Raw genomic sequence first — 22,359 nt, 5'->3', positions numbered from 1 at the left:
ACGCTCCCAGCTCTGCCCACAAGTCCCTGGGACTTGACTTGCTGAGTCTATCTCAGGGATGAGCCCAAAACAGCCTGATCCACTCTCTGCTGCTCTGCAGGCACAGGAAAAACAGCTAGTGGCAGCCATAAAAATTTAGGAAAAGCAAAAATGTCCCCAAAAACCTGTCCCCAGTAACCTGTTTGGCCCCCAGGTTACTGCCAGCAGACACCTAGGTGGCCTCACAGTGCTCTGTCATGTGCTGCTGTAGCAGAGGAGTGCTGCACCAAGGGATGGATGTCCCACACATCCCATCCCACCTCTCCCCCTTTGGCAAAATCATAACGGTGACAAGCCCTGGCTCGTCATTTACATTCTCTGCTTTTCTAAAACTTTGTAGGAAGAGGAAAAAGAGAAAAAGAAAATTTCCCTCAGCGTGAATTTGTGACCCAGCACCCATCAGCACCTGCAAGCATGGGTTACTCTGGCAGCTTCTGTATCTGCACACAAAAATTAAACTGCAGTGCTTGTAAGGGACACAGATTACTGAGCCATCATCAAAATGTTTGGCCTGGGGAGTTCCAGTGCCACATCCACACGTTGCACTGCGGCTGCAAGAACACCCTCCCGAAACAGGCTTTGCCAAAGCCAACAATGTTTCCCTGCAAATATGATTACACTGACTTTAATTAGGTAACTGGCTCAGTGGTTTTGATTGTTTCAATTGGGCGAGCACGTGACAGGGATTGATGTACAATTAAGATGAATTTTAAAGATAAGTGTTCATGCTGAAGTGGTGGAGCGGACACATTTGTCGCTGCCCGAGGACGAAAGAGGAGAAGTACAAGTGGGAAGAGCTCCTCTCTCTGCTCAGCCAGTGATTGCTGACCTCTGTTTTTCATTATTCCTAGGAAGTGGCCAGTTAACCCTCATCATTAAGCAATAAACCGTGACAGAGAGCGCTGATTAATGCGCTGCTCCCCAACAGGGTCAGGCACGAGGAGAAACCCACGGCGGGCTCCTGGCAGGTTTAAATGGCCATTAGTTATAGTTGTGCAAAATGGCATTAACCCAGCTAATCGAGCACTGAGGAGCCACGCTTCTGCTGAGGTCAAGGGTTCCCAGGAAACAAAAGGTACACTGTGTTTACATACAGGGGAAAAAACACTTCAAAACCTCCCCCAAAAAACCCAAACCCTGATGGGCTGATTAATAAAAATGAATACTTAATAAATTTGACTAAACAGTGAATAAACAGAATACCTGCACTGTACATATTAACTGAGGGAAAGTCCCACAGCAAAGGGCAAAAGAAAAGCAGCAGATTGCCTTCAGCAGCCTGCTAAAACATGATCCAGGATAGCTGCTGCACTGCACTGTTTGGATCCCTGTCCCCAAAATCCTTCTGCCCTCCCCTGTAGACAGGTTTGCTAATCTGCCCCTTCACAGGCTCAACCACATGACCACTACATCCCTCAGACCTGGGACATCACACATATTCCTCACATTCCCAAATTTGCTGTTTGTAGATCGTTCTTCCATGAGACCCAGAGAGCTGAGGAAGCACAGAGAGCAAATTCTAAAAGCCAGGCAGAAGGACACAAGCTAAACATGCACATGCCAGCTCAGTCTGTGACAAAGACATGGTGGGCCTGAGCGCCAGGGCTTTTTCTGAACAAGTATCTTCCTCTCACTTTAAATTTAATCTTCCTTTATTAGTTTTGGCAAGTGCCACTGCAAGGCGTGACCTCCACGTCTGGAATGGGAGAACTGTTTTTGCTGTGGCCCTCGCTGGATGCCAGAGGCCCTTCTCCCCTCTCTTCCTAACCCTTTGTTTCTGATTCCAGCTGAAATGTTAACATTTGTCCCACAGCTGGATGGACATAATTTAATTCTAAGGATTTCCCTAATTTTTTCAGTTGACAACCTTCATTCAAAGTGAAGCCTCCAAGAAATTCCCAGGCATAATCATTTTAGGATTAAGGATTGTATAATCCCTGTAATGCACTTGTATATGGATTTTGGATAAGCCCCAGTTGCATTTTCTGGCAATACCTCAGATCCACCTTTCCCTGTGGAATCTGAGTGGGCACCTTGGGCTGTAGAAGCACACATAGCATTTTCCCACCTTATTCCTCGTGGGAAACAGGTGTTCTTGCCTCGTGAGCTTGTTATTGAAGCTCCAAGGACACAAGGAATGGTGACAGTAACAAGGACTCTCACTTTCTTTGTGGGATGGTAATAGAAAATACAGAGAGCATGAGAATGGCAATAGGAAGGGCTGAAATGAATTTCAGAAAGATGATACTGCCCTTCAGTTTTCTATTTCTGGAACATTTTCTAACTCAATGGAAAAAGGGATGCTCAAGTAAGCAAATTCACCCAAATGCTGTTCAAAACCCCTCTGCTGCTCAACCCTCTTTTGTCTCATCACTGAGCTTTTAGCATGTGCTAATACATATGTTTTGCTTGTGCTTTTATGTCCTTCATTTTTTCATAAGCTTTCCACGAAGGATCTTTTATTATTAAACAGTCAGTGAAAGATCTCATCCTTCCCATATTTCCTCTATCCTACTTTGAAATGAATAATTAACATGGAATAATTGCTAGGTATTCTTTCTAAATTTCTTACACAGAAGTGGATTCCTTCACAAAATAGAAGGGAAGCAAGAAAAGATGCAGGTCAGTGTAAACCACTGTGTCCAAGAGCTTGCACTATTTTCCAGCAGCATAATTTATTTTATAAAGCTGTATGCTATGTTGCTGTATTAAAATACAGTGTACTTGACAGACTGCCTGCTGCCCTACATTCAGCACAGAGTTACCTGCATGATGACAGTGCAGAAGTATGGAATATGAAATACTACTTGTCATTCTAAGGGCTCTACAAACCACTTGAACATCTAGAATTCAACTGCCTGGCTGTTTACAAGTTGCCTATGAAGCCATTAACAACCACCCTCCCCCCAAAAAAATGAGTGTACAACCTGATGGTTTCAGGAATATGGTGCTATCACTGTAGGAATACTCTCTTCCTGTTATCACTAAAAAGACTGCAAGCAAAAGGCATAATTTTTAAGTAGGTTGGTGTCTTTTCATTCTCTTTTTTTAATTTTATGAATAGTTTAGTATGCCAGTGCACACAACCTAAGAAGTACTTATTATTATTTTTTCCCAATAGTCCATCATTATCATTCTGTTGTATCAGAGAAAATTAGCACCTATCGCTTACATAATTTCAAGCAGTATTGTTAAGAGTGGAATTTGCATGCATGATATGGTGTATAGGCTAACACAAGTCCATTTGCTAAGTCCACGTGGTAAAATGGATGAATAAATAATTGAATGCTTGGCTCCAAATATATAATTATTCTTAGAAAAAAAAAATTAGAGCACGAGTCTGTGAAATACATATAATAATACTCATCTACAGCTAAACACCCAAGACAAAAAATGTCCTTTCAGAAATTGAATGATATAGTTAGATTCCTAAAATGCTTATAGGAAACTTGCATAAATGCCCGAGTTTTGAAAGTACAGAACTACTGCACTTCTTCCCCACAGCCATTAGCTTTAAATTAAAAAAGCTGTTCCAGCCTGATCAAGAAGAGACTTATCAGAGAACAGAGCATGCAAAAGGTTTGTAAACCTTCAAACCACAGTTTGGATTGTTCCTGTCCAAAACCCTTCCAGGTCAGTTTTCCAGCCCTGCTCCCACACACTGAACCTGGGAAAGCAACATTACCTTTTTTTAACACCACCCCTCACCCAGCTCTGGAATCAGCCTGGATGCTGTGACCATGTGGGAATTTTTGGCCATATGTCCCCTTCCAGCACACAGGATCACATCAGTGATTTGCCACGTGAGAGAGCAGGATTTGCAACAGCAAGTTCCAAACCTCAGCTCCAGTCCTTCTCTGTCCTGCACAGCACCATAAACTGATTTCCAGAGGAAGCAAAATAAACAGGCAGGGTACAAAAGAGGGAAATATGCTTTAGGTCTTCTGCCTGGTAGCCCAAAATGAAAGCAAATATGCCACAAATGGCAAATGAGTAGGGGAAATGTCACTATTCTGGGTATGGTTTTCCACAAGAACCAAGAAGAATTAAAGGCAAATAAAAGGAGATGTAAAAATCTTATACAAATGCCTTAATGCTGAAAGTAATGACACCTTTTCCAAAAAAAAGTGTGACGTGTTAAATTACAAGAATAAAAAGATATTCAAAATATTTACCAGAATATTCAGTAACATGCAAATGGCAATGCCTTTTGTGGCATCTTGCAAGAATAGTCCAAAAGTTTCAAAGAAGAACAATTTTCTTCAAAACCACCATTACGCTCTTTTTCTGTAATATGGACATCAAATTGTGTTTTAAAATAATATATGTCTTTCTATTGCAGAAACTATTCCCATTTTGGCATTTTTTCTCACCCTGTGACTTGTCAGCCTACGTTCTGAATCTCTAGAATAAATTCCTAAACCATAACCTTTCCACATTTATTTTCTGAGGCATGTATTTAGCCCTTTTGAATTTCTTCAGACATTCTTTTCTAGGCAGGAGGCACTGAGTAGTTTCATTAAACAGAAAAACCTATTGCCTAAAGCAGTAATTCCATTACAGCTTTTTGCCATTATTATGGGTCCTCTGGCATTACCATTGAAGAAAAATCTGTAGATGGATGTTTTTAGAAGTTATGATTTAATAAATCAGAAAAAATATATCTATTAGGAAAACTAGAAGGACACAGGTATCACTTCTGTCTTTAAGAAGAGCAAGAATACTTTTTTTAATGGAGAGGGTGGTCAACCAGGCTACCCTGAGGAGCTCCCACTAATGGAAGTATCAGCATATACTAGAGAAGCTGCATTGCAGCCTTTCCAAATTCACTCCAGTTAAATGGTTTAGGCACCTAATTGAGCTCCAAGCAGCTTTCCTAGGAAGCACCACCACTATCCATGTTTCCTGCACATGACCACGTCCTTGGAACCTCAATCTGGCTGCTGCTGCTGAACAGGTAAGAAATCTTAGCCATCTCAAAACCTGAATTCTGATCTAACTCTCCATTATGCCTTACTTCTACACCCTTGCCAGACCTCTAGCTTATCCTGGGGACAACGTGGATGGTGATTTAGGATGAATCAGGACCAAAGTCAAAGGGACTCTTGTCCTTGGAGTCCACATCCACATGCTACTGAGAACAAAGTACACAAAAGATTACAGAGATTTAAAGAAGAAAGAGGGAAAGGGAGAAGAGAGAAATTCAGTGCATGAGGGAGGTGCCCTGGAGAACTGCTATCTCCTTTGCCATGGAGTTACTTTATAATAACAAGCAAGAAAAAACCACTAATTATCCTCCCTGTTTCCTAAATATCCAACTTGTGATCCAGAGTCTGATTTGCAGTGGTTTAAGTGACCATAGCTGTAAGTAAAATCAATGGAAACTGCACTTTGGACATACTAAGTGCAATAAAATGCCAAGTACTTTTGCCCCTGAGGTCCTAAATATCATAAATCACGACTCCCAAATCAGTGGGTATGTCTGAGCCAAATCTGTGCCTTATCTCCTCAACTGTAAAATAGGGGTAATAACCACTCATCTCATAAATTAAACAATGCTTGTGAAGCACTTAGATATTAGTGAAAGCACCACAAAAAAAGCTTTGTAAGAAATGAGTAATTATGTATTCTGAGCAAGGGATGAATAGTAATCAGCAGAGAAGGCACAGGACCATACATGGAGCAACGAGAAGAATATAAGATATTGAATAGCTGCTCATTAATTGAACACTATCCAATCTGTTCAATGAACAAGGCAGAGGTGTAATGGAAAAAGCTGTATGGGATTGTGTAATTAAGGCTGAATTAGGAATCATTACATGTGGTGCAGATGAACAAAGACTACGCAGGCCACTAACGTTCGTTATTTTCATACTTAGTGACGACTTTGGAAATCTCTTTTTTTTTTTTTTTTTTATCCTTCCCCAATATATTTTAAAAATAGCAAACTTAACAAAAACCAACCAGCTCAAACCCCCTGGAAGCCACCACTGCACCTAATGTAAGAATCCCCACTGAGGAGCAGTAACTCCAAAGTGCTTGTTTCTGCTTGCCCTTAGCATAGACAAGGCACATACAGAGGCCAAACATCATCATCACTCTTGAAACAGGTGGGAACGGACTGACTAGCTCATGTTCCCTCTTTTAGGGCCTTGGATTTGGAAACTCAACAGTGAGAAATGGCATCAAATGATTTTGTAGGTTAAAAATAGATAATATATTTTTGGTCTAACAGAATTTTCTCTCCTTAAACAATGAGGACCTGTGGGCTAAAATGCTGACCATGGGCCATTATTGTTTCTGAGAAACCTGACAAAACTGCCTCTGTTGAAGTCTAGACTTCAAACCTAACAGAGACACTCTCAAACTTCAACAACCTAAAACTGTGCTCCAAAAAAAGGATTAAATCCTGGCTTCATTTAAAGCAATGGGAGATTTGCCATTACCTTTCCCACTCTATTTATATCTGAGATGCTAGCAGATGCCTTGTTCCCTCTGTCTACAACAGACAGATCTGTATGTACATTTTCTCTCTTTTTCATTCTTTTTTTTTTTTGTCTGAAGACTGTTTCCCCATCCCCTTATTTAAAATGGGATTAGGATGCACAAAAAGATGCTTTGTTTCTAGCCTTATATATTTATTTTCCAGTTTTATCTATTAAGAATTTCTTTCAGCTACGACACTGCAAAATTCCTTATCTCTAACATTGGAGTGCTGAAGGCCCCTTACAGGATTATCCCCTTTTGGCTTTTAACTACTTATCCTGAGACTTGAAGAGCCTTTTCAGGCTTGAAAAATTTTCAGGAACTTGATGGTTGAAGAAGGGAAGTGCTATTTGCTCCTAAAAGTGAAAATTTTAACACTGCTTCTAGAGGCTGCTAAGGCAGGCAGATAACAGCATTTTATAAAGTAATATCTCTTAAGAAGGACTACCATAGCTGTAAGGAGCTAAAGCATCTGATTAAGGATGCTTTATGATATTTGACATGTTTTATGCTGTTTGATACAGATCTTGTCAATCTATTTCTGTCCAATTGCAAATTCCGATTTAAATGTCTGCTCATGCTTCAGTTATCCCTTCAGTTGTATTGCATCAGGCATCACAATAAAAAACCAAAAGCCCATCAGCAAAGACCTGGGGGTACCTACAGAGGCTTAGCTGGGTAGGATGGAGTTATTTCCAAAGGACTTCACTCTCCTGAGCTTTTTTTTAAACTCAAAATTAGAAAAGTCATTGCAGGAGACAGACATCTAGTACAAATACAAAGCAATTCTGCCTTATGCAAGATCTAAACACTTTACATCAATTTTTAAAAACTGAACTTCTGTATTCCTGTGAAGATCTAGTCATTCACCCTCATTACAAATGGAATATTCTAAAAATGCATTAGTTAGTCCACCCTCTCTATTACTCACACTTCCTCCATTTTCAGAGTCAGTTGGAGTCTCCAGCCTCACCAGGATACAGCATTAACCAAAAGAGACCCCTTTGGCTTATCCTTTACTATCACAGAGAACTAAACTATCACTGGCTACTTCTCTTACGAGCAATTTCAAAGTAGGCACTTAAATCCTTATTACTCTTTTCAGGAAAGTGCCCCCACAGAAGTCCCTCTTTTTGGTGGTTTTCAGCATGCTCAAAATAGCAAACTAACTAATGGGATTTTTACCCATTTACTCTTACTTCAGTACAGTTCTTAGTCCAAAATAAATTCTCCTCCCTCTCAGTTGTCTATTCCTCAACTGTGAAATATTTATAGACAGCAATCATGTCCCAACTCAGACTCTTTTTGGGAAGGCTAAAAAAAGCTAAAAGCTTTTGGTCACCTGACATAAGATAAATTTTTATATCCCAGATCACTTCAAAAGCTCTCCTCATGTGTTTACTTGACTCTAAATCAAGCTGTCTTTAACATGCTGGTGACCAGAAGTATACTCAACACTCCACATAAGCATTCCCAGCATCACTTATACCATGACAGTGTGAATACTTCCCTGATGGCTTGAAGTACTTGGTGCATCTGAATTTGACACATCCATTTTGTGCAACTACACGATGCAAGTGGCTCAGCCAGCTTGGAGCTGCTACCTGAGAATGAATTTCCCTGCCTACCTTTCCTATAGCAAAGGAGATCCATTCCTTTTTAGGGAAAACACAGTTGACATATTCAAGAAAACACTAAACTGATGGCTGTAGCATTGGAACAGTTGTTAGCCAAATATTTGTGGCTACCCTAAATAAGCATGCACTGACAGGGCCATCCCCACTCTAGGAAGACTCTGACCTGCTGGGATGCTACCCTGTGATGTGTTAAAAAAGAAAACAACAACAACAACAACAAATTACTGCAACGGAGTTCCCTGTCACGTCATGTGAATGCCAAAATTTCCCTGCTCTTAACAGGATGTTAACAGGCAAGTATGTGAAAGTCTGTGTGGTGCCTGAATTTGTGGCAGTGGAGGGCTTCTGCCCAAGATAAACCAATCTTAGAACTGCATCCATTTCCATTTACTGGGTATCTGTGCATGTGCAGGCTGGCTATCACCTACTGAATATATCATTTTACAGATGAAGCAGGCTAGAAATTAATATTCATAAAACAAAGAACAAAAGACAAATGACAAAGTGCAGGAAAAGAATAGTTGCATGCAGCCCTGTGCGTGCGTTTTTCAAGGCTAGACAGCTGCCCATATTTAAATTCTCATCCTCATACTCATCCATCCCTCTCCACAGCAACACCAACTCACACAGTAAATAAGTTACCCTCAAAAAAACTGCAAATGTTGGGAAGTCTTGGGGGAGGGAAGAAAGTATTAATGCTTTTGGAAAGGAATGAATGCACATTTTCAGCTTCCTTGATATAAAATATTTTTTGTATCGTTTTCACAGCTATTAACTAACTTATGTTCTTTGTGGCACTGCAGCTGCTAAACCCACTCATTCTGTGCTTGATTTCAAAGCAAGGCACTCCATCACCTTGGTGGCTCCCAAATCTCCCCCCTCCCATCTGAAATGCTACCCCATTATGCTTGGTCCCCTGGTGTTCCACTTCACATTCACCTGAATGCATCCATCATTTTTTACTGAACATTGGGTAGTGTTTTCCATGCAGGCCACATATTCCAAAGGGCCACAAGGAAAGATTTTCCTCACATTTCACCTCTCCCCAGCTTTAAAATATTCAGTTGCAATATATGTTTGATCCTTTATTCTTTCCTTTTTTTCTTACGTCTCAACTCTTGCTGCTTGGAGGGGGGGTTTTTTTGCTTCTTTTTGGGGTCCCAAAAAATTGCAAATTTTTTTAGCACCTTCCTCCTACCAGTCTCCTCAACTCTGAGCCCTTAGTAACTAAAGTCAGCCTGGAGAAGGAATGAAGCCTTCATTTCACAGAGCAATACTGCCTGCCAGAGCTAAATCCAGGAAAAGTCCTTTTCATGTATCTCTGAAAACATGGAAGGCTAGTGGCAGCTTCAAACCTATAATGACTTAATTATTTAAATTTTACTTTACACCTATTAACCATAGCATATCAAGTAAGAGTAGCAGCTGCTACATAAATTTGACCAGCTCACTTGCCCTCAGCAGATCACCCATCTGCTTGCTCTTCACCTAATATTTCTGTTTGATAGGTTGTAAAACAGATTCTTGCAACAGGTCAAGAACAGAGTCAACTTCAAATCCCACATAAAAATTTCTATGAAAACATATGGACATCTATACTGAGTGATGTCAAATTTAGAGAGGCCATGGACCTTAGGAAAGTGGATAAAAGGAAAATTGCAGCCTGTTATGGAAAAACACTGACTCCATTACAGTGAATGAACAGAAGAGTGGAGAGTGAAAAGCTGTATGTATAATTAATTATAGTAATACAGACCTACAAAATTCATGGGTGCACACACTGCAGAATGGTGTGCAGAATGCCTGTTACTTCAGTTTCATACAGCATAAAAAGTACTGCTTTTTAAAATTATCAGTATGGTAAACTCCCCTGTTCATCAGTACCATTCTACAAAATTATTAAAGAGTAAATTATTCAAGAGTTATGTATGCTAGCATTTCTCATACCTTGGTGAGTTTTCTACTTCAGCTGAAATGAAAAGAAAACCAAAAAAACAAGGGAGGCACACAGAGAGATGCTTTAGTTCATCTTCTACCAGGGTTTATAAAGCCTGGGGAAGTTCTTTCACTTACAGTGCATAGGAAAAGCACCTGTTTCTGAAAAAGCAGGTAGGATTTCTGTGTTCCTGTGCTGCTCACTTAGCAGGTCTGCTACACCCAGGAGGCATCAGATCAGACTGAAAAGCTTCCTTCAGCCAAATTATCCCTCCACTCTAAACTGGCAAAAGTGCAGGTGAGAAACAAACCCCACAGCCCTAGAAACTTCTGTTGTTGTGCCTGTGTTTCTACCTCAGAGCTGCAATCTATTTTCTTGCCTTAAAATTGAAGAACTAGTTTTAAGATGAATCTCCTGGAACAGAAATCAAGAACAGAATCTGATCTTTACTGAATTATTCAATCTTTGTATTTTTAAAAAAGGTCAAGCTTCCCTATAACTGATCCAGTGTAACTTTTTAATGCTCCCATTTTAAATAGCCAAAAATCTCCAAGAAAATATGTAAAATAACTTAAAGAAAATGGTCATTTTTGCTGTAGTCTTTAGCACCATATGGAGATGAAAAAATGCCTTCCTTTTTTCTTACTTCCAAGCCGAAGAAAGAATAAAAGATTAGCAACTTATGAAACAATATAAATTTTGATTTAGGAGAGATTACCTCATACTTGTCTAGAACTTGAACAAATGAAGACTGAAAATGCAAAGCATAGGCAAGAACAGCTGTGATTTCTGACTTCAAGCCTGTTACTCTCCTTAGAGAAAGCTGCTTCAGTGGAAAAAGAGATGACAAGCCTGGTCAGGTGCTTTAGGTTCCCTCACAGTACAGCATATTTTCAGCATATGACTCTATTTTGATCATAAATTCAGGTTCAAATGACTTTAGGATTGGCCATGTCTGTAATTCTCTCAGGAGGAAAGAACCCATAGAATAAAATTAACCTATGCAAAAATGTATTCTAAATGTATATACCTTAACTTTTGCAGGGACACCATTTACCAACACTTTCACAGTCTAAGGATTTTTAGTATTTGCAAGGCAGATCAGATTTATGTTAATGACAAAATCATGTTTCTTCAAACCAGCCTCCTGTTCATCAAGTCAGTCATCTAAAGGTCCGTGCCTACTTGATACTAAAATGAGCACTTGGATAATTTACAGCCTTGGATTTAATGCCATCTGAAATTACTCTTGAAATTTCACCAATAAACCCATTTTAATACTTTTTTTGGTCTACAGCTCTCCTTCTCATAAATTCATTAGACATTTCCTGAAAGTTCCAAGATACGATTAACTGGGAATACAATTACCAGATTTATAACTTGAAATGCAAACTTTAGTCTCTTTGTTCTCCTTAGTTTCTTGGTTTCAAATTGCAATACAGCTGTTATTTTCTGTTATAATACCTGTGGTTTGCAGGATTTCAGAGGAGCATGAATGAATTGGCATTCAAACACTGTTCAAAGTGTGCTGACAATGTCAGCAATTCCAGCTGAGACCCAAAAAGCTGGGTGGGGTGCAGAGTTCTCTCTCTCTCTCTCTCTCCAAATCCCTCTTTTCTCTATTTCCATGCTTTTTGACCCAATTTTTCTCCTCACTTCATAGACTGATAGAGGGGCTGAGATGGAGTAGAGCTTTAAAGGTCTTTGCAAAGAACAGGGACATCTTTAACTGAGGAATGTTTAGTGGATCCTGAAAGAAGTGTGTGTGTCCCTGTGCTACAAATATTTAATTGTGTCAATTATTTTGAATAGGAAACCTCAGGAGGGGGTGTTTTATTGGTCCTGTTCCCAACTGAAAAATTTATGATGGCTCTACAAGAAAGCTCTTGTTACAAAACTACCTACACAAACTTTTATTTATATGAATGGTGCCAGGGTGTTTGAAGCCAATATGTGTATTATGTTTTTGCTATGCCCTTTTGGGGCTAACACTCTACAATACATTTTAAAAAAAAGTGCAAGCCAAGACAAAATTTCAGTGTCTGCCTAACAGCAGTGTTAATGGTAGCATCAAGAGCTCTATCATGTGCATAACAAGAAGTCTAGACAGTGTTCACATACCACTGGTAGGTATATGTATGTTACTATAATGACTCTAAAAAATGTATTTTAAACTAATTGAAAGCACATGAAATTTTAAGGGATGACAGGATAGCTTTCTCTTTCATTTTTTGATTTTTTTTTTTGCTTAACTTGCAAACTTTCAGTAATTACTGATCAGTTTTAATTACATTTTAAAAATGTATTTCTGTGCCTGATCAGAGAATAATCCTTTCCTAATAATTTTGGTTTCTGAGGCTTGAAAACACAGTCTTGCTGCTCTGTTAGGTCCTAAAGGGACTCCTTAGTAATTTTTCATGAATTCCTCTAGATCTGGATGGGAACATCCATCATACATACGTTGGAATGGTCATTAAGAGAGATGTAAACATGGACAAATAGTACCTTGAAATTACAGTGATTCTAGACTGGAGAGGAAGCTTTCCTGGGAGGCAGGAAAGGAGAAAGGAAGACAATAGAAGGTGCTGTGACTTCACACAGTATGTGCAGGTAAATAGAAAACTTCACCATCACAACCACCCAACCAAAAAATATCTTCTGTGATTCAGAAGTCAGATGTGGATGTCTGAAGAGCCATCCATGATGTGGTGTGGAAGCACACGGAGGAAATCTCATCCAAAACCAGGAAGGTTTTCCATTTCATGTGCTATATCAAGCAACCAAATTCTCAAAAAGAAGTTGGGGAATGAGGACATCAAGGTCAGCTACTGCACAACTATAAGAAAAGATGTTTTCAGCAAGGGGAAACCTTTTCCATGTCCTTATAACTTTGGGAAGTTAATTTCAATTAGATTGACACTTTTGATGATAGATAGATAAATAGATTGATAGATATTACACGAAGTCTTGACTTCAATGACGCACAAGCCCTCCAGGTCTCTTTAACAGAGAGCTAAATCCTTATTGCCATCAGAAGTAGATTTAATGATCACAGAAGAAATTAATCACACCTCAGAGTGCCTCACTCTTCTCAGTGCACAAGCTGGACACCATATTAAGAGCCTATTTTCTTCCTTCTAGGTTATTTTTCCTTGAAGATAAATCGGTGAGTGACTATCTCCTAGTTCATCTGTGGTTGTAAGAACATTTACTCACCAGCAAAGACTTCCAAAAAACTATATGGTATTTATGCCCTTTGCATGCCCTGAACTCTTATCAGATATTGAAAACCTTTTTTCCACTTAGAGGTTGCTTACAAAGTCTGTAAAGGTCACTCAACACTATTTTTCCATACTAACAACACAGAATTTTGCCAACAGCAGAAATCACATAGGAATATTTAAATGCGTGTGTATATATATTTCTTAAAAAAAAAAAGAATATATTGTATATTTTGTCTTTTGTGCTTTCTTACCTTCTACTGCTCTCTTGAAGAAAACTTTACAGCTGCCACATGTAACCACCCCATAATGACATCCAGATGCCTCATCTCCACACACCAAACACACTTTGGAAGGTCTTGAAGATCCAGTTGATACACTTCTCAATGATGAGCTGGAGTGAAAACAATCAAAACAAAACAGCATGAATATTTCAAATCACACCAGCCATAACACAAAGTTAAATTAAGAATTTATAACAGGTATATTGCTCAAGGCACCTAACAATTAGGAAACCACAACTCTTTCTGGCAGTGCCTGGATGAATACACGAATTTCTTTAATTAGTAAGTGCAATATTTTTATTGTCTGTTTTAAAACACCCATAATATATCAATGTTAATGTGAGAAGTTACCACAAGGGCAGTGGAATTTATTGGTAGCAGATGATTAAAACTGAAAATAAAAAACAAACCAACTAACAAACCACTCTGGCAGCAACCTGGCAGCTATAAATTTTCTTTCAGTTTCTTTAATTGTTTGAAGCCTTCACAGCTAAGGAGTGCCTGTAAGGAAACCTCTAAGGCCATTTGATGAAGTAGTGCAGCAAGGTGGTATGTACTCCCCTGTCTGTGCTCCTGCTTACCACTGCAGTAGTCCATGAGCTTACTTCTAATATTCCTGAAATTTAGCAGCTTACTTCAGATGTAGTTTAGAAGCCGTTGTACATCCTGCAAGTGCAGAAGATCCTCCCATATAGCTGTAGGTGCCAGCAAAGCAGCACTGGAGGTTCAGACCATCCTGAAGTTTTGTAGAGCAATGCACCTTGCAAGCCCTGCTTCAATCATCTACCTCTGTCTTAAACTACAGGGCACATTTAGCAAACATTTTCCACTGGTAGCTCTCAAAGACAATGCTTTTCAAAAACAAGTCACATTTCCTGATCCTGGGAGTTTTTGCCCTCCCTTCTTACCCCCAGGAACTGGAAATGTCACCCTAATGGAATGGCCATGCTCAGAGAAACATGCCAAATCCTGAAGGACATGAAAGCTTTGGCTCCCTCCCATGTCTCCATGGGGCTGGAGAGAACATCTCCTTCCACACAGCCTCTCTGCTCCAGGTGAACAGGACCTCTTGGATTTCTTACATGTTATCTCTCTGAGCAACTAAAAACACAGCCCTGAAGGACTTCACACCAGTAGGGAAATTATCAGGTGGTTCAAACTGCTATTTGTCCATCAGCCACTGGGAAACGAAGTCCACAGGAAGTCTTAATTCAAATGTAAGATAATGAGCTTGCTTAAGAAATCTCAAGTATTAACCCTTTGCCTTTTTCCAAATTTCTAATTTCCTTTAAAGAGGTATGCAGAGGCCAAGTGGTTTATCCACAGGGCACAGCTCTGATGTCACTTCAAATGAGGGACTGCAGCTCTCCTGGCCTGCAGCTTTAGTGCAACATCAAATCTAAACATCTGCTTAAACGACAGTGCTCAGATGTTAATCAAAATGTTCCAACAAATAGTATTCCTGCTCTTGTCTGCTCACTAGTCTGTTAGATTTACTAGTTTTAGTTCTTGTGCTATTTATACTCTCATTACATAACATCACACTACGTGATAATTGCTAGGTGATGGCATTAGCTCATCTGTCAGGAGAGAAAGCCTCACCAAATCCACGTTAAAAGAAGTTCTGCGTGCTCCAGTCAAAGTCACACCTGTACATGCTGCATTAATTTACCCTCAGGAAAAGTAACTTTTCCAGGATTTGCCCAGGCTGTGCTGGTATTCAGCTCTGATGTGTTAAGGCAAAGAACAAGACTTTCTCCCTCCAGCACGTTTCATACTGCATGAAAAAAAATCAGGCCTCCCATTAAGCAAAATTCTTCAAAAGGTATCTGCTTTCTAGAGAAAATGCCAATAACCTGGAAAACTAACCTTGAAAATTCTCTTTCTTTCATTGCAAACATCAGTATTTTTCCTGAGAAGGGAAATGCTTCAATTCTGACATAAGACCAAAATGTCTCAGGGGATTTGTAATTTTGATGCTGTGTGTTCCCATTTCTTCATAAGACTAGCAAAAACTTTCCTAGTCTTTCTACCCTAAAAGAGGTCAGTGGAATTTTTTTAATATCTAAAAAAGAGGTAATTTTATTGGAGAGCTTTTCCTGTAGAGAAATGGAGGTTTCCAGGGTATCACAGCAGTGTGCATGATTTTTATTTTTATATATAAACGCACGCACATGCTCCTCTATATATACATTCTGCATATATATATGCAATTATGTATTATTTTTAGTTGAAAATAAATTGTCATGTAGGATTTGCAGAAGGTGGGAGAGCCTTTTTTTAGATACAAGCTACCCTACAAAATTGCACTTTCACAGAATTATTAGGTTAAAAAAAAGTCAGCAAAGACACATTAAGACACCGGTTGATCCACGACTATTATTAAATGCCTACCTAAGACATAATCTATAGCATATTTTATGCAGTGCTCCTCTCCACTGAAGACTTGAATACAACTGGAAGGTACAGCCTGAATACAAAGTATGTATCCAGCTACTCAGCCACAGCATCACAGGTGGAAGCTCAACATTCTGAAATTAAATCGAATTAACTCATTCTTTTATTCAGTTTAAAAGTAGAGTAAGTTGAAACACAAATGAAGCATTTTCATTCTTAACAAGAATATCAAACTTGGAGTTGTTCTCAAATACTTCACTGCAAAGAAACACTGATATTTGCTGTTGGTACTTCAATCTCCTCCAGAGTACCAACTTGTGCCAGCTTGGCTGTGATTGTCCTCAATGAACAATGTTTGGCTTGTTTTTAAAATCTCTTATGTTCTCTTCCACCCATGCTATAGCAGAGTATTTGCCAATTCAAAATGCTGTTGTAATACCTCACACAAAGGTAAACTGGTGCAAACAGTAAAAGGCTGATTCCAAAAATATGCTCAAATTACAAGCTAAATCTCAGGATAACTCATTCTCTCCATGGAAGTTTTTCTTTCCAAACAAGGCACACATGGATGCCTGTACCTTTTCCTCCTAAATCTCTCTCTTTTCAGGCTGTCATCCCTTTCCTTAGTGACCATTGTGAATAAGATCTGATTGATGAGGAACCCCTTGGCCTTTATTTCCAGTGCTGGAAATCCCCAAAAAAACCCTTGGCCAGACATTTACTGCTGATGACATAAAAAGACACTTCATTTATTAATCACTTTTATTAAACCAATTATTTTTATTAACCATTATAGCTCTCTATTCTATAATATGCACAGGCAAAAAAAACCTACACTAAACTCCCCACACTGAAATTACTTCTCATGCATGTTCCAAGTTAAATATTTCCCTTTGCATTAATCTTCCACAGAAATATGCCATAGATTTTTGCCCAGAAAAAATGCCTAATGTAAACTGGCATTTGGGAAAAGTTACAGGCAGGTAATACTTGAAAAGCAAGACATCAGTGTTAAATTCAGTTGATTATAACAGAGATATCTACATCAATTCATTTTTTGCTCTTTATTTTGGAGCTCAGTTTGATTTTTGCTCCAGATGAGAAGTTTTGTTACAATACTTCAAGTTACTTAAGTAACAAGTTACTTTGTCTTTTGGAATATCCAAGAGTTGGTCCATGTAGGAATGAATACCATAAAAAAAAGATTAGAAACTTTACATTTGACTCCCTGGAAGGTAATCAGCCCAGTGCCAAATATCTATTGACGTGCTAAATCTAATGGCATATGTAGGCTACAGCAGCTTCGAGTCTCAAAATTCAGATTGAGTGAAAACACTGTATTTTCACAAAACCAAATCAGAGCTAAACCCTAATATTATATTTAACATGGTTTTTAAACCAACTTTTACACAACAGACTGTTGTTGAGCCAGGGCATTCCTTGTGGGTGGCAAAATAGCTTCAATATAAGCTCCTAACAGAAAATACCAGAAATGTGAAATAGGGCCATAGAGCTGGCAACTCATTCCCATTTCCAGAAGCCAGTGGCTCCCATAGTTTGATTAGGTATCACTGCTTTCATGCCTCTCTCATTATTTGTAATACAGAGACAAGAATAGGCAAACACACTCCTACATCCCCCATAAAACTGCACAGGATTAAAAGAGAGATCTACCAGAGCACACATATTTTATCCCAGTGCTGTTACAGCCAAGGGCAGCACGGAGAGTTTAACAATGCCAAATGTATCTCCTAAATGATTTGTAAAATGGTTGCCTCGATGGCTCCAGTAATATTTGTCACGTTGTAGGGTATGTGATTAAGAATAAGCTTGATTTATTATCCCTAACAGTGCAAATGCTGGCAGTTAAATGCTGACCTTGACTAGCCATTGCCATCAAGCTCATTTGTGGCTCTCACAGTTGGCTTTAGTAATAGTTATATAGAGAATTAATTAGAAATAACAGATTTTGTAAAGAAGAGTCAATAAACCCACAGATAATCCAGCATTTAAAAAGCTGATTATATAGGTTATTATGCTTTTCAAACCAGATGTCATACAGGAGCACAGTTTAAACAAATGATGCCTCTCTGATGATAAAATGAAGCACTGCAAAGAAGCAGAAGCCACAATATGAATTCCAAAGTCATTTGTTCCAAGCACTTTTATTATTATGAGATCTAGATGAGTCCTTTTTAATTCCACGTCATTGACTTTTCTTTTTAATACTGAAATTTTCTGGCAGTAAAACAAACAGAAGGAACTTGGGTACGCCTCAATAAATAAAGGTAAGCAAAAACAAAGGTAAAAAGAATTTCAGATTATAGAATCATATTTTTACCACAAGAAGAGCAAAAAAGTAACTGTAAGATGAAGAATAATCAGGATATTCAAGATGCAGAGGCTGCCAGCAGATAAATTCTTACCTCTAACCTCATTTTTGAAGGGGCACAACCTCCAACTGGAGCCATCATCTACTGGGAACTAGCACATAGAAACATGATTGTCAACTTTGCACTTTGAAATACTGAAACTAACCTTCCTGTGGCCCAAAACAAGAGCTGGGTATTTCAGTGGCATTCCACTTCTCTTAGCAGCTCTCCCAGCACCCTCCTTTCTCCAACTCATTGTTCCCTCAGCCATCATAGTAGACAGCACAGACACCATCTCCTCTTCACATCTCCTCCATTACTTGTGTCTATGTCCACATAGAAACAATAATTTCACTGCCCAAGATAACTATTACTCCTTTAGAAAGCGACATCCTGGTCAAAACCTGTCCAGTAGATTATTTATTAAACCAATAATGGCAGTCATGACCTTCTCCAGTGCCATGTATCATCTCCCAGATTTTGCTCCATGCTGCCTGCTTCATTTGTCAATACTAAGGCTTGACCAGCATCAGTTTCTGTTGCATAACCTGAATTTTTGAAGAAGGAACCCTGACTCTTTCCTACAACTACTTGAATAAAGCAGATTAGCAGACTGGAAAATGGTATTTCTTAAATGTCAGAGTATATAAACCAATCGTCTTGTCAGCAAACCAAGAAAGCAAAGAGGAGGGAATAGGTGCAGAGATGAAATGATCAGAATTTTGGAGGAGAAGGCAGTCCCTTGGGACCTCAGGGACACTGAGCTGAGGAAGAACTGCTGGAACCCAACACCCCTGAGCCTCAGCAGTAACACTCCCAGAGCAGGCAGAGCAATATTTACGCTCTTTGAGGGTATATTTTAAAGAAATTTATAAAACAAAACCGTTCAAACAGGAAACCCCAACAAAGAGAATTCAGCAGCTGTGATATTATATTTAAATCAGTCTCAATTAGTTATTTAGTTGTTTTGGTTTTTTTTTAAGCACAGAGCTTTTGTATTCCAAGACAAAAACCATTCAAATCTTTGAACTTGAAACATTACAACCTTTCTTAATCTTAAGAAATTCTTAGTATGATGGAACATATAGGAATCAGAAGGGAAGTGCATTTAGTTAAAAAAAGCAAACTGAGAATTTGAATGGTGTTTTTCCCTTGCAACTCCAGCTTTCACTTTAAGTTACTTTATTTAGCAATGCCTAAGGGTCACACACCACACTTTCATACCTGGATCTTAATTATGATAACAAGCAAACTCTGACATGCACTAATAGAAAATGCTCCAACCCTTTTTCCAAGCCCCACCAAATCTAAAAAGATGCACTCAGGATTTTAGAAAAGCATTTAAGTTCCAATGTTTATTCGGCAAATAGAATCTGATGTGTTCTGTGCCACAGTCGAAGTGAACAGGTTCCTGTATTTAGCTTAACCTTAAGGCATATGTTGATTTTACAAAATGAAGCAAGTGTGCTATGCTCCTTCAGTTCCCATTTACCTTAGTGCATGCTGACAGGACTCAGCATTTTCCTCCATCCAGCTGTAAACCTTGACTTTTCCTTGACCTTCTCTACTGAAATATTTTGGTAGGAACTACAGTCGGCAATCCCAGTTTTACCCCCCAAATAATCAGCTCAGTACAGAAAAATAGAAACTTAAGCATCAACTAAAGTGTGTTCTGATGGACTGAAACTGAGGAGCACTTACTTCCTAGGGAAATAAATCTAATTTTTATCCAGTGATTTAGTGATCAGAGAAGTATAACATCCTCCTACTTTTCTTCTGCAATGCACTTTTCTCCTCTAACTGCTGTCACAACCTACCAAGACACAACTGCTCCAGGGAAATAAAATTTCCTTGCTCTGCAAGTTTTTTAGTACATAGATATCGTTGTCTATTGAAAAGGAATGGTTAACCTAGATGGGGAGGCTCCTATCAGGATTAGGCCTTTGGCTTTGGAAGGCAGAGAACTGCAGTAAGCCTCACAGTGCATTTGCTCTAACTTCTCATATTTGGCTCACTTATAGAATTAGTGCAGTTTAAATGCATGTAATGCTGGTGTTTGTGCTCCTGATTATAAATTGCTATGTATAGCAAGATAAGGCAGGAACAGTTTATCTGGAAAATTATCTGGTTAATTATTGAAAGTCTGTTTGAGGGGGGCAGGGAGAACACTTAACTCTTTCTTTTCCTGCACCTGCTCACCTGCCCTAACTAGGAGGAGACACATAGCTTAGAAAATCCAATTTTTCATAGCATCATCTCATTCCCCACTGCTGAAAACCATGTGAGCCATCATGCACCCTGGTAACTCTCCTGCCAGGGCACAGCAGTGTTTACCTGGTGAGGCTCTGCTGCCTTCTCAAACATTTTAAAGCTGCATAAAATGCCATGATTCAAGTGAGGCTCACTTGCTGATGGGGGAACCAGTGGGAAATCACAACCATGAGGAATTCCAGGCAAGACAAGACTGCATGAGTACATTGCTCTGCTACTGAAGGCTTCCAAGACAAAGGAAACTGGATGAGCACAGGAGGAAAATGCACAAAGAAGGCAAATGCAGGAAGATACTACCAGTAATAAAAGCATCTCTTTAAAAAGCCTCCCTCCTCCTTTTAAAAGTAGGTTCACAACTTCAGTTGAAGTCTTCCCTCAGAGTCTAAACAAGCAACTCCTAAAAAACCCTCCTCTGTTTGAAAGTTTATTTTATGAAACCCTTATTACAGCAACCTGAAATGATATTGATGACCAGAGTGTTGACTGTTAATGACCTTACAAAATGTCATTCCGCTGCAGACAAAAATCTACCTGATACATCTGGCAATGGCTTGGTCCCAAAAGTCCTAAAAGAATAACTATGTTAAAAATATTAGTTTACAACAGTAGCAGCTTGGTCCAGTTGGACATACTTTCCTATTACCAACTGCTTGCTTTGACTTCTGAGTGCATGACATGCTTACAGAGAAAGCTACCACACCATTAATACCCTAACCACAACATAAAAAGTTTACAAGAGTTCCATAATCAAATAAATTTTTTTCAAAATTAAATTATTTCATAATAGCAAAAAGTAAACTGAACCGCCATCCACTGTCTACTGGGGATTAAAATACCACAATAGAAAAACCTCCAGAGCAACCATGAAACCATAGGGAAAAAAATGCACCAAAGCACAAAAAAAAGGTTACCATGGGAACAAAGGCTATTTTCCAACTTGTCACATAATAGCCCCAGTATGGCAGACCTTTACTCATAAGAGCAATCCCACAGGCTTAGGAAGGCAACACGGATAATTATTGCTTGATCTGAAAAAATCTAAGGGGAGAATGGAGTGGGGGTTTGGCCTTTTAACTCCCTTATGCCCCCTCCCCACCATCCACCGAGACAAAATTAGGGGGGATGTTGGAAGTGTATTGGAACTACATCATTAGTGTCTGCTATATTAAAATACCACACAGGAACAGAAAAGAGAAGTAGGAAGGTCTGCACACCAATATAAACTTCATAAACAGGATGTAGGAGAGAATGTAAAGCAACAGGCAGCTCACAGAGTCATTTAGTATGAGGTACCAACACAGAACTCAGTGCTAAGACTCAAACCCATGAGTTTACCAGAGAAATTCCTGAAAATAACAGACTTCAGTATCTTGCCAGATGCAGGGAGTTTTGTGCACATTTGTAAAAAGAAGACTAAAAAAATAAATAAATAACCCCCTAAAATTACCTCACTAATCAAAAAGTTATAATCCTTAAGATTAGGCACAGGTATTTATATTTTACTGGGAGTTTGCAGCTTGGCACTGGCTTCAGATGATATAGTGAGAATCAAACTCCAACTTTACCACCATCTCAGATTAACAGATATTTTAAAAGACTAAGAGTCTTTTAAACATTACTTTGAAACATCTTCTGTCAACTTCTAAAACCACTATTGGTGGTCATTTAGAAATAATTATGGCTTCCTTTTCATGAACATTTTTCCATTTTCAGTAT

The 22,359-nt window shown here is 39.0% G+C and overlaps 1 protein-coding gene across 6 annotated transcripts in view; it reads right to left on the bottom strand.

The window, feature by feature from the left end:
* Positions 1 to 22,359, bottom strand: part of NR3C2 (nuclear receptor subfamily 3 group C member 2) — a 246,091-nt gene that overhangs the window by 67,315 nt on the left and 156,417 nt on the right. For all 6 annotated transcript variants that reach the window (XM_033060511.1, XM_033060513.2, XM_033060512.1 and 3 more), the window contains exon 3: positions 13,574 to 13,713. In XM_033060511.1, the coding sequence (XP_032916402.1) occupies positions 13,574 to 13,713 (140 nt within the window). The remainder of the gene's footprint in view (positions 1 to 13,573; positions 13,714 to 22,359) is intronic.

The sequence above is a fragment of the Catharus ustulatus genome, chromosome 5 (assembly GCF_009819885.2).
Source record: "Catharus ustulatus isolate bCatUst1 chromosome 5, bCatUst1.pri.v2, whole genome shotgun sequence".
NCBI lineage: Eukaryota > Metazoa > Chordata > Aves > Passeriformes > Turdidae > Catharus > Catharus ustulatus.
The sequence above is the reverse complement of the archived record's forward strand: the minus strand, read 5'-3'. Positions and strand labels throughout refer to the sequence as shown.